General features: G+C 44.2%; 1 protein-coding gene across 1 annotated transcript in view; it reads right to left on the bottom strand.

The window, feature by feature from the left end:
- Window positions 1-10,034, bottom strand: part of LOC126284717 (5-phosphohydroxy-L-lysine phospho-lyase-like) — a 115,007-nt gene extending 104,973 nt beyond the window's left edge. Inside the window, exon 1 of the mRNA XM_049983854.1 lies at window positions 9,855-10,034. Coding sequence (XP_049839811.1) covers window positions 9,855-9,946 — 92 coding nt within the window. The 5' untranslated portion in view covers window positions 9,947-10,034. The remainder of the gene's footprint in view (window positions 1-9,854) is intronic.
- Window positions 10,035-13,891: the final 3,857 nt, after the last annotated feature.

Here is a 13,891-nt window from a genome sequence, read left to right as displayed (position 1 = left end):
AAGCAATGTCTGGCATCGTCGTCGAACGGCGCTACAAAGCGTCCAAATTACACGGTAAAACGCAAGCCCACTTACTGTGCGTGACAGCGGGGTTGTCTGTTACCTCTATAAAGTTAGCTTCCTTTTTCGTGGCAGAGGTGGTGTTTGTCACCTCTATAAAGTTAGCTTCCCTTTCCTCTCCATTCGCAAGCGCTGCGTGGGAGGACATAACATGTCGCCTGACTCGTCTTGGGCCGCTATCGAAAGATTAATAATAAACCTCTCCAGAATCCACAGTGCATCACTTGTGTCTGCTACTGCATTATGATGAATTACTCCACAAAGCTACCGCGGTTTACCAGAAGCACCTGTGACGGAATGCGCTGCTCTTCGCTGGATCTTCTCTGTCTTCTCTATTAACCCTACATAGTCTCATAGTGACAGCATGAAAATGATGCTACTTAAACTTATTATGTCTACCTTTAACACAGGAGAGATACCGACACATTTCCAGAAATGCGTCATTGTTCCTGTACCAGTGAAGGCAGCAGCTACAGAATGTGAACAGTGCCAAACTTTAAGCCTAATATCACATGCATCAAAAATTCTCATGAAAATAATTCTGAAGAGAAATGAAGACAAGGTGGAGGATATGCTGAGTGAAGATCAGATTGGTTTCAGAAGGGGACTGGGAAAAAGACAAGCGATTCTAGCACTCAGACTCCTTATCGAAAAGCAATTACAGAAAAATAACCCAATTTATACTAGTTTTCAGACTTGGAAGAGGCATTTGATAACGTTATCTGGAAACAGATGTTCAGAGTGCTGAGGAAAAGTGGAATGAAGTACAAAGACAGCCGTGTGATACTCAGTTTCTATAAGAATGAGGTGGCAGTGACTAGGAACAGTCACCAGTAACAAGAAGCAAATATCAGAAAAGCGGTTAGACAAGGATGTGCTCTCTCCTATTATATCCAACGCCTACATCCAGGAAGCTATAGACCAAGTTCGAGAAACTACTGAGGTGAGGATCAAAATTAATGGGCAGTAGATAGACGTGCTACGTTATGCAGATGATATTGCTATAGTCAAGGGGGCAAAATGAGATCTAAAGGAAGTTCTCAGAACAATGGAAAGGATTCTATGCAATCGGTATGGAATGAGAATAAACAAGAAAAAGACTAAAGTGTTGGTATGCATTAAAGAAGCAGAATATGAACCTCTGAGAACGAGAATTGGAAGAAAGGAGCTGCAAGTGATAGAGGAACTTACCTACTGGGATGCAATATCACAAAGTATGGCAGAAACCGGAAACAAATTGTGAGCAGAATACAACAGGCCAAAACGACATTTAATCTGAGGAGGAACTTACACATCAGCCGGACATCACTCTGAAAATAAGGAAACGTATCACGAAAGCTTTCGTTTGGAGTGTGGCCCTATACGAATGCGAAACTTGGACAATGGGAAGAGAAGAAAGAAGGCGGCTCGAGGCCCTGATGATTAGCTGGAGAGAGACAAAGTAACAAATGAAGAGGTGCTTACATGAGTACAGGAAACCAGTTCTCTGTGGAGGCACATTCAGACAAGAAGAGACAAACTTGTAGGGCACATCCTAAGACACAACAACGTTATTAGAGCAATAGTAGAAGGAGCCATTGAGGAAAGGAATCGGCCGGGGCGACCAAGGATATTATACATGCAGCAGATCATGAATGGTGTTGGATGTAACGCGTACGTAGAAATTAAGAGGAAATCACACAGAAGGGAGAAATGGCGCTCTGCTGCAAACCAACCTCAGGGTTGAACACTAAAAGAAGAAGAAGAAGAAGACTCAGTATGACGAGAAGTGTTCAAGAATAGGTAGAACGCCGGCCGGGGTGGCCGAGCGGATCAAGGCGCTACAGTCTGGAACCGCGCGACCGCTACGCTCGCAGGTTCGAATCCTGCCTCGGGCATAGATGTGAGTGATGTCCTTAGGTTAGTTAGATTTAAGTAGTTCTAAGTTCTAGGCAACTGATGACCTTAGAAGTTAAGTCGCATAGTGCTCAGAGCCATTTGAACAATAGGTCGATCAGGTGTTTTGTAGGCCATTTTTTTGACGCATAAATTAATTTTTTAGACCTTTTCCAGTGAATCTCAACATCACATCTGCTTTCCCTAAAACTAATTTTATGTGGTAACTGCAGTTTAGGTCACTTCTGGTGCCTACTTCCATATGTTTTACAATTTTTACCATTTCAAATTATGTGTCGCCAATAGAGTAATAGAACAGATTCTATTACTCCTTTCATTCGCCGCTCGGAAGAATAGGAACGTCCTTATATTCCTTACGCTGCCATGTTTGCGTTATTACCCTGGCTGGATAGTAATTCATCGTAAATACAGGGAAAGGAGCACTTTTCTCGGATTCATGCACAAGTTATAAACCGTGCATTTTTAAGATTACATGGTTATTTTAAAGATACTATAGGAAGACAGACTTAGTTTACATTTATAAAAGGTTCTCCCTCAACGCATAGTTTGGAAGTAAACCACGGCAAATATTGGCGAGGTTAGCTAGTGATGGACAGTGGAATGTATCTTGATGCTGTCTTCTCGAGGTGTGATTTCTGTGAGGTAAGATCAGTTTTGAAGCTTTTCGATCAAACTCTTCACCTGTCGATAAAAATAGACAAAGCGAGTGCATTTAGACAGGCGGTCGCTTTAATACAGCACAATGGCAACTCTTCTTTTTCTCGAAAAATCTGTTCGGGTAATTGTGGATTGCCGGCCGCTGTGACCGAGCGGTTCTAGGTGCTTCACTCTGGAACCGCGCGATCGCTACGGTCGCAGGTTCCAACCCTGCTTCGGGCATGGATGTATGTGATGTCCTTAGGTTAGTTAGATTTAAGTAGTTCTACGTTCTAGGGGACTGATGACATCAGATGTTAAGTCCCATAGTGCTCAGAGTCATTTGAACCATTTCTTAATGGTGGATTAATTTCTTCTCGCTACGAGTCAGTTAACAGGTTAAATTTGTTCTCCTGCGCATGGGCTTCATCTATCAAACAATTTTTGTGGACAAGTGTTGTAAATGTCCTAGATTTTGATGAAGTAATAACGACATTCCTGTATTCTGTCGGGTACTCGTGCACTGTTTACTGTACCCTCGGTACAAAAATTTTCCTTTGCATTCTCTTTTGATGCCTTTTATGAAAATTTTAATAAATACAACATATCGAGTATTATTCTGGTTGATTTTGAGTGTAAGTAAAGTAAAAACTTAAAATTAAAATTAGTTGCCGCTCGGGACTCGGCCCCACGACGTTAGGTCTACTGTTCTGCGCTCTTTCCGTTGCGCTGCTTGCGAACTACGTTAACATAAATGGTTCATGCCTCGTGTGACCAGCGGCAAAATGCTATTTTTTCTAAACGCATGTCCATCTGGAGCTGTCTCTCCTGTCAACTTTATTTATGACCAAACCCTGAATATACCATAAATTTGGACCAAACAGGTGACGACGAGTAGGCGCGGTCAGTATATGTATTATTTAAATAGTCCTTAAGAGATGCAGTTGGTCACGACGCAGATTTAGAACACTAGTGTAAATTGCGGAAGTTTAATTTGGGTCCAGCTTTTACTTCTGTTTCAGCAACGACCAGGGGTGCTGCTGCTAACGGTGTGAATGCTTCGACGAGTTACACGTGTTGCAGTGAACTTCCTCTCAGTCGTCTGCTGTTAAACGGAAGACCAACTGCACGGATGTTCACACTGCGACCAGCAACCGACGTCCTGAAAACCCTGTTAACGTTACTGTTTGTTTATTTGAGCGCAGTTCTCTATAGAATGGAGGTGGTTAAGAACTTGTGGGCTTCGCTGTTAGTGCAGTAGCCTCGTCGCGACCACACACGACTTGGTTACTTCGTTGTTTCAATTGGTCGCCAGTTAACTTCAGTACCGTACCGTCGACCAACTGGTTACCATTCCTGCTTTGTTGCGTGGCTCAGTGTGTTCCTGATGAGAGGGAATTCCCATCTGCCAGTCTTCGGGTCGCTCACCCATAAGCGACGATACTTTGTGCGCAGAGTGCGTCAGAGTAATCCTTGAAATGTTCCCACGGACGCCTTCGCAAATCGCCTTGAGCCAATTGGCGCTTGTCAAGACCATGTAACGTATCAGTGTTTAATATCTCCGGACGCGTCACAAGCCGATCAATTGCCTCATAAACCACTCGTTAATTGCGAAACACGCCCGGTCACTGAACGAAGTTTGAACTGAGAGCAGAAATCTTATCGCGAGATAAAGTGAGTCTCACGTGATGACCGCAATACGTGCGATGGCCGGATATGTTGTTGTGCGGCTAGAGACGTAACAAGGAGGAAAACTGCGTCGTCTTGATAATACCGTGGCGTACACGGTCCGTTAGGTGGGTGGGGTAACGACAGTCCCCACCAATCTGCTGCTTGCCTTTTGGAAGAACACTAGAGACCTAATTGTACTCTGTTTGCTGCACAGGGGCGGAGCGTCTGACTGACAGCATGCAACCACGCAGCTGCCCACAAACATGTAGAGGTGCCTCAGAGCCAGGCACGCAAGATGCAAAGTGTCCCGCACACAGGCCTGAAACTGTGCCGCTATGGTGCAAACAGGGGACCACGCCATTCCTCAATGCACAATAAGATGTAAAGGAGACTGGAACGAGTTGCTGAAGGCTTCTCCTAAGGCTGTGCATAGTTAAGCTCATTGCACTTCGCGACTGCGAAATTAATGACACCTCCAAAAGTTCATTTGTTATAGTTTTGTAGGCTACTAGTATGTTAGCATTTTCAAATGTTTGTGTCCTTTCTTAAGCGTTGTTGACCGTCTGTCTGTCCACGTCTTAAGACCCTTTTTGTCAGGAACGGGTAGAAGTATGAAGTTGAAATTTATGTCAAAAACTAATGTCAAAGGTCCCTTGGCGGTGCAAAAAAATTAAGCTTCTAAGCCAGTAAAATCAAAAGATACTGCCATTTATATCACATTTTTGATATCGCAAACACACTCATCAAAACCTGTTGATGAACTATCTACGAGGCGTGTTTTTTTAAGTAAGTACCGCTTTGAAATGAAAAAAAGTCGTGCTAAGAATCTCAATCATTTTATTTTTACATGAAAGCCTATACCTTAATCTACGTTTCTACATAATTTCCGTCAATATTGAGGCACTTGTCACAACGTTATACGAGTCTTCGAATACCCTCCTCACAGGCGTCTGCAGCCTGACTTGTTAACCACTGCATCACCACTGTTTTGACTTCGTCATCGTCTTGAAGACGCTGACCGCCCAGGTGTTTCTTCAAGTGCAGGAACAGATGGTAGTCACTGGGCACAAGATCGGACCTGTACGGAGGATGATCTAGAGTTTGCCATCGAAAAGATGTGATGAGATCTTTGGTCTGATTCGCCACATGCGGACGGGCATTGTCTTGCAGCAAAACGATGCCCTTGTTCAACTTACATGGACTGTTGCTTTGATTCTGGTGTGACCTAGGCGACCCATGTTTCATCGCCCGTAACAATTTGGCTTAAGAAATTATCACCGTCGTTGTGGTACCGCTCAAGGAAACTCAATGAACTGTCTAAATCTTTGGTTTTGTGCACATCCGTCAATGTTTTCGGTACCCAACGTGCGAACAGTTTTCGGTAATTTAAGTGCTCGGTCACAATGCCTTACAAAAGACAACGAGAAACATTAGGAAAGTCATCCCGCAAGGAGAAAATCGCAAAGCGTCTGTTTTCTCTCACCTTATTGTCCACTTCCTGCACCAAACTTTCATTAACGACCGAAGGACGCCCACTCGGTTGTTCATCATGAACTTTTGTGCGGCCATCTTTAATTGCTCTCACCCACTTTCTTACCATTCCATCACTCATAATGTTTTCTCCGTAAACTGCACAGGTCTCACGATGAATATCGATGGCTTTTAGCACTAAGAAATCTTGTAACAGCCCATACTTCACAGTCGGTGGGACTCACGATTATCGAAGGCATCTTAAACTCTCAGTACACAACGTAAAGAAGGAAGAATCAGACTGTAATGGCGCCAGTGCGTAGATTAATGTACAGGCTTTGATATAAAAATAAAATTATTGAGATATCTTAGTACGTCGTCTTTTAATTTCAAAACGGTACTTACTTAAAAAACACGCCTCGTATATAGGCATCCATAATGAAGTTTGTACAGAACCCTTGGAGCGCGAGTTCTATTCACACTTGTCCAATTATTTTACATTTGTCACATTTTTCTGTAGTTTTTGCAATATGCTAAATAAATAAACAACCTTGCTGACGTCGTGCTGAACGATTCAGTCATTCACCTCGAGTCTCGCTGTTTTTCTTCGAATAAGATGAGAAGAGATTCTAGTGCGCTATCTTGATAGTTTCCCCTGATGATGTTACAAGGTAAATGAGACAGGCAGATTTTACCGGTTTGAGGTCAGATAACCTGGTCCAGAAACGAATGAATCGACACTGGAAAGCGGAAGTGATATCATGTTAGCTTTAACTTAGACTGCTGATGATACTGAAAACCCATTTAGGTGTAGTTTTGGGAGAATATTTTTTCCTTCACAGTTCGCACAAGGCACTACACCCAAACAGTTGATCAAAGTGTCGTGCCGCAGCTTCTGTGCTGGCCTGAAACAGCCGCACAAGGTACTGCCTGACTGTTCAGGGAACCCGCCGTTGTTGGAGTAACGGCAGTGTCGTGGACAGCGAACGTTCGTGCCAGGTGAAGCTCCCAACTTTCAGCAGGTGTCTCGCATACACGACATTTCACAAGAAAGGAAAGCAACTGAATGCGCTGCTCGAGAAACAGGACCTACTCTCTGTCCAGCTTTCATACAAGATTTGGCGCAAGTGTTCACGAACAGCGCTAAGTGAGCTGGGGTCCACCAGATGGTGTCAAACGTGAGCTTTAAGATGGAATGGGATATCAAGCTTGTTACTGTTGCCGCTTTCCACAGCTGGAGTATACATACTGGTTTCAATCTAAACGCCCTTTCCTTGCTGAAATACTAATAATTAATATTTAGCTTCCAGATTCGTGTAGCCTGTATATTAATCCACTGAAAATGCCTTTAACAAAAAAATTAAAGCTAAACCTGCTTGGATATTAAACATTACTATTGCAGCAACAATTGTGAGACCTTCCATCGATTTGGGGATAACGTCTCCCAGAAACACGCTGTCGGCTGGTGCAGTTACGCAGAGAACAGCGAAGAAGCAGATACGAACCAGATAATCAATCAGCGACAATGCCCGCGCACTAGTTCACAGCAAGTGTGTGTTGGTGGCTCCTCACAACTACACTACTGGCCATTAAAAATGCCACACCACGAAGATCACGTGCTACAGACGCGAAATTTAACCGGCAGGAAGAAGATGCTGTGATAAGCAAATGATTAGCTTTTCAGAGCATTCACACGAGGTTGGCGCAAGGTGGCGACACCTACAACGTGCTGACGTGAGGAAAGTTTCCAACCGATTTGTCCTACACAAACAGCAGTTGACCGCCGTTGCCTGGTGAAACGTTGTTGTGATGCCGCGTGTAAGGAGGAGAAATGCGTACCATCACGTTTCCGACTTTGATAAAGGTCGGATTGTAGCCTATCGCAATTGCGGTTTATCGTATCGCGACATTGCTGCTCGCGTTGGTCGAGACCCAATGACTGTTAGCAGAATATGGAATCGGTGGGTTCAGTAGGGTAATACGGAACGCCGTGCTGGATCCCAACGGCCTCGTATCACTAGCAGTCGAGATGACAGGCTGCATCTTATCCACATGGCTGTAACGGATCGTGCAGCCACAGAGTGTCAACAGATGGGGACGTTTGCATGACAACAATCATCTGCACGAACAGTTATACGACGTTTGCAGTAGCATGGACTATCAGCTCGGAGACCACAGCTGCAGTTACCCTTGACGCTGCATCACAGCCATTGTGTACTCAACCACGAACCTGGGTGCACGAATGGCGAAACGTCATTTTTCCGGATGAATTCAGGTTCTGTTTACAGCATCTTGATGGTGACATCCGCGTTTGGCGACATCGCGGTAAACGCTCACTGGAAGCGTGTATTCGTCGTCGCCATACTGGCGTATCACCCGGCGTGATGGTATAGGCTGCCATTGGTTGCACGTCTCGGTCACCTCTTGTTCGCATTGGCGGCACTTTGAACAGCAGACGTTACATTTGTGATGTGTTAGGACCCGTGGCTCTACCCTTCATTCGATCCCTGCGAAGCCCTACATTTCAGCACGATAACGCACGACCGCTCGTTGCAGGTCCTGTACGGGCCTTGCTGGATACAGAAAATGTCTGACTGCTGCCCTGGCCAGCACATTCTCCAAACCTCTCACCGACTGAAAACGTCTGGTCAATGGTGGCCGAACAACTGCCTCGTCACAATACGCCAGTCACTACTCACGATGAACTGTGGTATCGTGTTGAAGGTGCATGGGCAGCTGTACCTGTAAGGGCCATCCAAGCTCTGTTTGACTCAATGCCCAGGCGTATCAAGGCCGTTATTACGGCCAGAGGTGGTTGTTCTGGGTACTGATTTCTCAGGATCTATGCACCTAAATTGCCTGAAAATGTAATCACGTGTCAGTTACAATATAATATATTTGTACAATGAATACCCGTTTATCTTCTGCATTTCTTCTTGGTGTAGCAATTTTGGCTCTGAGCACTATGGGACTTAACATCTACGGTCATCAGTCCCCTAGAACTTAGAACTACTTAAACCTAACTTACCTAAGGACAGCACGCAACACCCAGTCATCACGAGGCAGAGAAAATCCCTGACCCCGCCGGGAATGGAACCCGGGACCCTTTGCTCGGGAAGCGAGAACGCTACCGCGAGACCACGAGCTGCGGACCGTAGCAATTTTAATGGCCAGTAGTGTATAATATCGGAATTCGCTGACGGGCATTGCAAGAGAGGTGACTAAGCCAGTGGTAAGTCACTAGGTCCTAGGACATCGGTTCCAGTCGCTATCCAAATTTATGTTTTTCATGATTCTCATCAGTCTCTTGCCAAATAAATACAACCATTTATAGTCCTAAGATGTCATGTAGTAAAATTTGAATTTTCTAGCTTGTAAATGTGACTTCGCAAAAGATGGTAACATATTAAACAACAAACTTATTTGACTGAAGATGAAATCCGTGAAAATGGGATCTAACTAACAAATGCAGCTGCTGCAATTTTGCTGAAAACTGACATAAATGCATCTGACGTAGATGCGAGAAGCTCATAGCGGCTGGAGGTGATGTAGTACTATCAAAAACTGCAACCTAAAGAAGACGCCGCTGATGTCAAAATTTTGAAGAAAGATGTTTGTGTGTAGGACCTTTTTTTTACCAAAGTGGACGAACTCGTGTTATTGTATTGCACTCCAAGCACGTTAGCACAAAGGTTAAGCTATACAATATGCTTACATTTATGTATGGGTATGGAAGCGGATAAAGACTGCGACTTCTTACCTACTGTATGCACAACACACATTTTTTGCTTCAGTCGCGTTTTAACACAACCGTAATATGTGCAGTATGGTGGATGCGTTTTAGTAGTAGGCTGTTATTATTAGATGTGGTGATTACACATAATTTAAAAAACAACATCGAGGAACGACCAAATGCCACCATCTTCAAGTAAATGTTCATGACAGTAGCTTCCGGTTGTTCCACGACAGTTTGCAGGTGCGCAGCACTATTTACAGAGGATAGTGATGGCACATTATCTTGCCCGATTATATTTGTGTGAATGTTAGATTGCTCGTGTGCCGAGATTAGACATTATAATGTACGGTACAGTACGGGCAGCCTGGCTGCCGCTGGTGCTCACCCCACGTGCCGCTTGCGCAGCCGGATGGTCTCCTCCTTGGGTATCTGCTCGAGTGGGTCCATCTGGCCCGCACGCTGATTGCTGTCGGTCATTGTTGGCCCACGTGTCGATACGCGCCGCTGGGAGTCTGCCGGCCTTCTGCACCGCTCGCGCTCGCCGCTGCTGCTCTAGTGCGGGTGCGCGCGCACCTCGGCCTACCCCCACCACCGCGGCGGGCGGCCCCCTCCACCATTTGGCGCGGCCGGACTGGGCCAACGGCCGTGTCCGCGGGAAGGTCAGAGCCGTGGCCGGCGGCCAGGTGCGCCTCTCAATCCAGCAGAGCCCCGAGGCCGTACGTCACAGGCTCGCACCGCTTCCTGCAGCCAGTAGCGTGAGCAAGTCAGCTGGGACTCCTTCGTTCCTATAGCGAAGACAGACCCACTGCCAATGCACCTATTATGGTGCTTTAACCCTTCTCCTATCTTGGATCTAGTATACAGGGCGTTACAAGAAGGAACGGCCAAACTTTCAGGAAACATTCCTCACACACAAAAACAGAAAAGATGTTATGTGGACATTTGTCCTGAAACGCTTAATTTCCATGTTAGAGCTCATTTTAGTTTCGTCAGTATGTACTGTACTTCCTCGATTCACCGCCGGTTGGCCCAATTGAAGGAAGGTAATGCTGACTTCGGTGCTTGTGTTGACATGCGACTCATTGCTCTACAGTACTAGCATCAAGCACACCAGCACGTAGCATCAACAGGTTAGTGTTCATCACGAACGTGGTTTTGCAGTCAGTGCAATGTTTACAAATGCGGAGTTGGCAGATGCCCATTTGATGTATGGATTAGCACGGGGCAATGGCCGTGGTGCGGTACGTTTGTATCGAGACAGATTTCCAGAACGAAGGTGTCCCGACAGGAAGACGTTCGAAGCAATTGATCGGCTCGCGACTGGGGAAGACCTAGAACGACGAGGACACCTGCAATGGACGAGGCAATTATTCGTGCATTTGGCGATAACCTTAATGTCAGCGTCAGAGAAGTTACTGCTGTACAAGGTACCGTTGACCACGTCACTGTATGGAGAGTGCTACGGGAGAACCAGTTGTTTCCGTACATGTACAGCTTGTGCAGGCACTATCAGCAGCTGATTGGCCTCCACAGGTACACTTCTGCGAATGGTTCATCCAACAATGTGTCAATCCTCATTTCAATGCAAATGTTCTCTCTGCGGATGAGGCTTCATTCCAACGTGATCAAATTGTAAATTTTCACAATCAACATGTGTGGGCTGACGAGAATCCGCACGCAATTGTGCAATCACGTCATCAACACAGATTTTCTGTGAATGTTTGGGCAGGCATTGTTGAAGATGTCTTGATTGGGACCCATGTTCTTCCGCTACGCTCAATGGAGCACGTTATCATGATTTCATACGGGATACTCTACCAGTGCTGCTAGAACATGTGCCTTTACAAGTACGACACAAAATCTGATTCGTGCACGATAGAGCTCCTGCAGATTTGAGTCGAAGTGTTGGTACGCTTCTCAACAACAGTTTCAGTGACCGATGGATTGGTAGAGGCGGACCAATTTCATGCCCTCCACGCTCTCCTGACCTCAACCCTCTTGACTTTCATTTATGGGGGCATTCTGTGTGTGTGAGGAATGTTTCCTGAAAGATTGGCCGTACCTTTTTGTAACACTCTGTAGGTACATTCGTCGGCATATTGTCTGCAAAATGTGTTGCAAATACAGTTAGTATTAAAGACGTACTAAATTTAAACGTCATGCAAAATGCGGCAGTTTTTCACGCACCCCAGTGTTTATGAAGTTGTAGCTTGTAAATCGTAGTCTACGATAAATACACGCCGAAGCGTACGGATGTGAGACGCGGCAGTGCAGTGTTTGAGTGAAGTAGGGACGCTTTTAGCAAAGATCTTTGATCAAAGCTGCCATTGTTTACATGTCGCTTCGCTTGCTTTAGTGCATTTTATAAAATGACAAAGCATATTTGGTGCGTGCATACCGCCACAGTGGTCGTTGCAAAGTATGAAAAATACGAAGTTTGTCATACCATAAAGCACGCTGACTACAAATTCTGTCATAAGCGGGTGAAACTTGCAAAGAAATAGCTGCAGCAATTAGTTGCGTTCGAATGTTCTGCACTGTTGACGATGTTAAGATTACATACAAAAATAAAGGATCTGGCAGGAGATGATGGTGTGAAAAGTCAAGAGTGTTCAAGGTATGCATCAGTGAAATAGATGGATTGTTTGAACTCCAAATAAACTTAACTTTGATGAATTCCTCATTGGTTCACATGTTTTTGGAATAATACGTACAACAATACATTGTGGTATCCGAGTGCCATATTGAAAGTTGGAACAGTTTTCGCCGTTATCCAAAAAATTTTAATTAACCATGAAACCATCTTTAGCAGAAATAGCATTCATGGTTTAAAGAATGAAACACTGCACCAGTTATGCAATTTCTTACGATTTGCACACGGCTTTGCTATAATTTATTCTTATGATTAAATACAAAATATACATAGGTTTCGGAAAATCGTCATAAGGGAATCTGTCCGACTGCAGTCGACCATAATAACAGCTGCAGGGCAAGAGAGGCCGAATAACACACACATAAACAGCACATAAAATACCCATGTGAATACTTACTTTTGATAATGAGAATGAATTATCTAAAAGTGCGATATTAAGCATGAAAAAATACGTAATTAGTGCAGTGTTTCATTATTCAAATCATGAATAAGGCTTTCCAAAAACATCGAATACGATGAGTAAAATTAAGAAATGGGATTAGTTAAATGAATATCGTGGTATATAAATATGAGGGACCACTTCCATGAGAGCAAATTGAAATGTTTGTTCGCTCATTCTCAAATAATTGTAGTTGTTCTTTATGTCCCGCACTGTAGATCACGAAGCAAAATCTGGTTATCGCTTGTAGCTTCCCCACTTGCTATCCATGGTTTCACCCACAATCTTTCCATTTCTCTATTTTCCATCAACGTGCTCGCCACTAATGGGTACTGTTTCTAACCATTTGGTATCCTTTCCCGAACAACTATGACGAAAATTTTTCACGGTCATATGGAGTAGTTTGGTGAAAGCAGTTTCACAAAACCAAGTTTGTTAAACTCAATCCAGCAGATTAGGAGATGTGAAAACTACACATACACACACACACACACACACACACACACACACACACACACACACACACACACACAAAACTCATTCTTTTGTATGTATGGATTAATCATTAAATGTATTCGCGAACTGTGAATACGGCACTCCACCGCCATACAATTTACTGATAACAAAGCGGAAAAATCAGGTTCGTTTGCAGTCCGGCACAAATTTTCATTTTTTCCCAGTATATTTTACAATTGTGGTGGTACTGCATTCGCAGTTTTCTTTGAATGCATATAATCGTCAGATTGGATTGAAGTCAGCTGAGAGGTATACCTGCTTAAAGGAAGTCCCTCTAACTAAGGGCACACCTTCCGAGGATGTCATGTTTCCAAGTAGAGAAGGAATTAGCTTATTTCATCAACATATAAGAGGTATTACAGATAAAGTTAGTGAACTGCTTATAGATGTTGACTATGAAATTATTGGTATATCAGAGCACCACTTACATAATTTGACAATTCAGAGGCTTCCTTTACCAAGCTACAGATTAGCTGGCTGTTTCTCAAGGAGTTCCTTGCGGGGTGGGGAAGTGGCTCTGTACGTAAAAAACAGTATCTCATTTGAGTCTGTAGATGTGTCACGACACTGCACTGGGCAGATATTTGAATGTTGTGCAGGGGCAGTTGAATTTAGTGAAACTAAGCTTCTAATTGTTGTTGTTTATAGGTCCCCAACTCCGACTTCAAAGCATTTCTGCTCAAGCTAGAGAGGGTTTTTGATTCACTTTGTAGGAAGTACCAGAAACTAGTTATCTATGGTGACTTCAATATAAATTTTGTATGTGATGGTGCAAGAAAAAGGATGTTCGTAGATCTCCTAAATTCATATGATC

The sequence above is a fragment of the Schistocerca gregaria genome, chromosome 1 (genome assembly GCF_023897955.1).
Source record: "Schistocerca gregaria isolate iqSchGreg1 chromosome 1, iqSchGreg1.2, whole genome shotgun sequence".
Taxonomy (NCBI): domain Eukaryota; kingdom Metazoa; phylum Arthropoda; class Insecta; order Orthoptera; family Acrididae; genus Schistocerca; species Schistocerca gregaria.
Note: the sequence above shows the minus strand (reverse complement) of the source record. Positions and strands in the feature narration are given on the sequence as shown.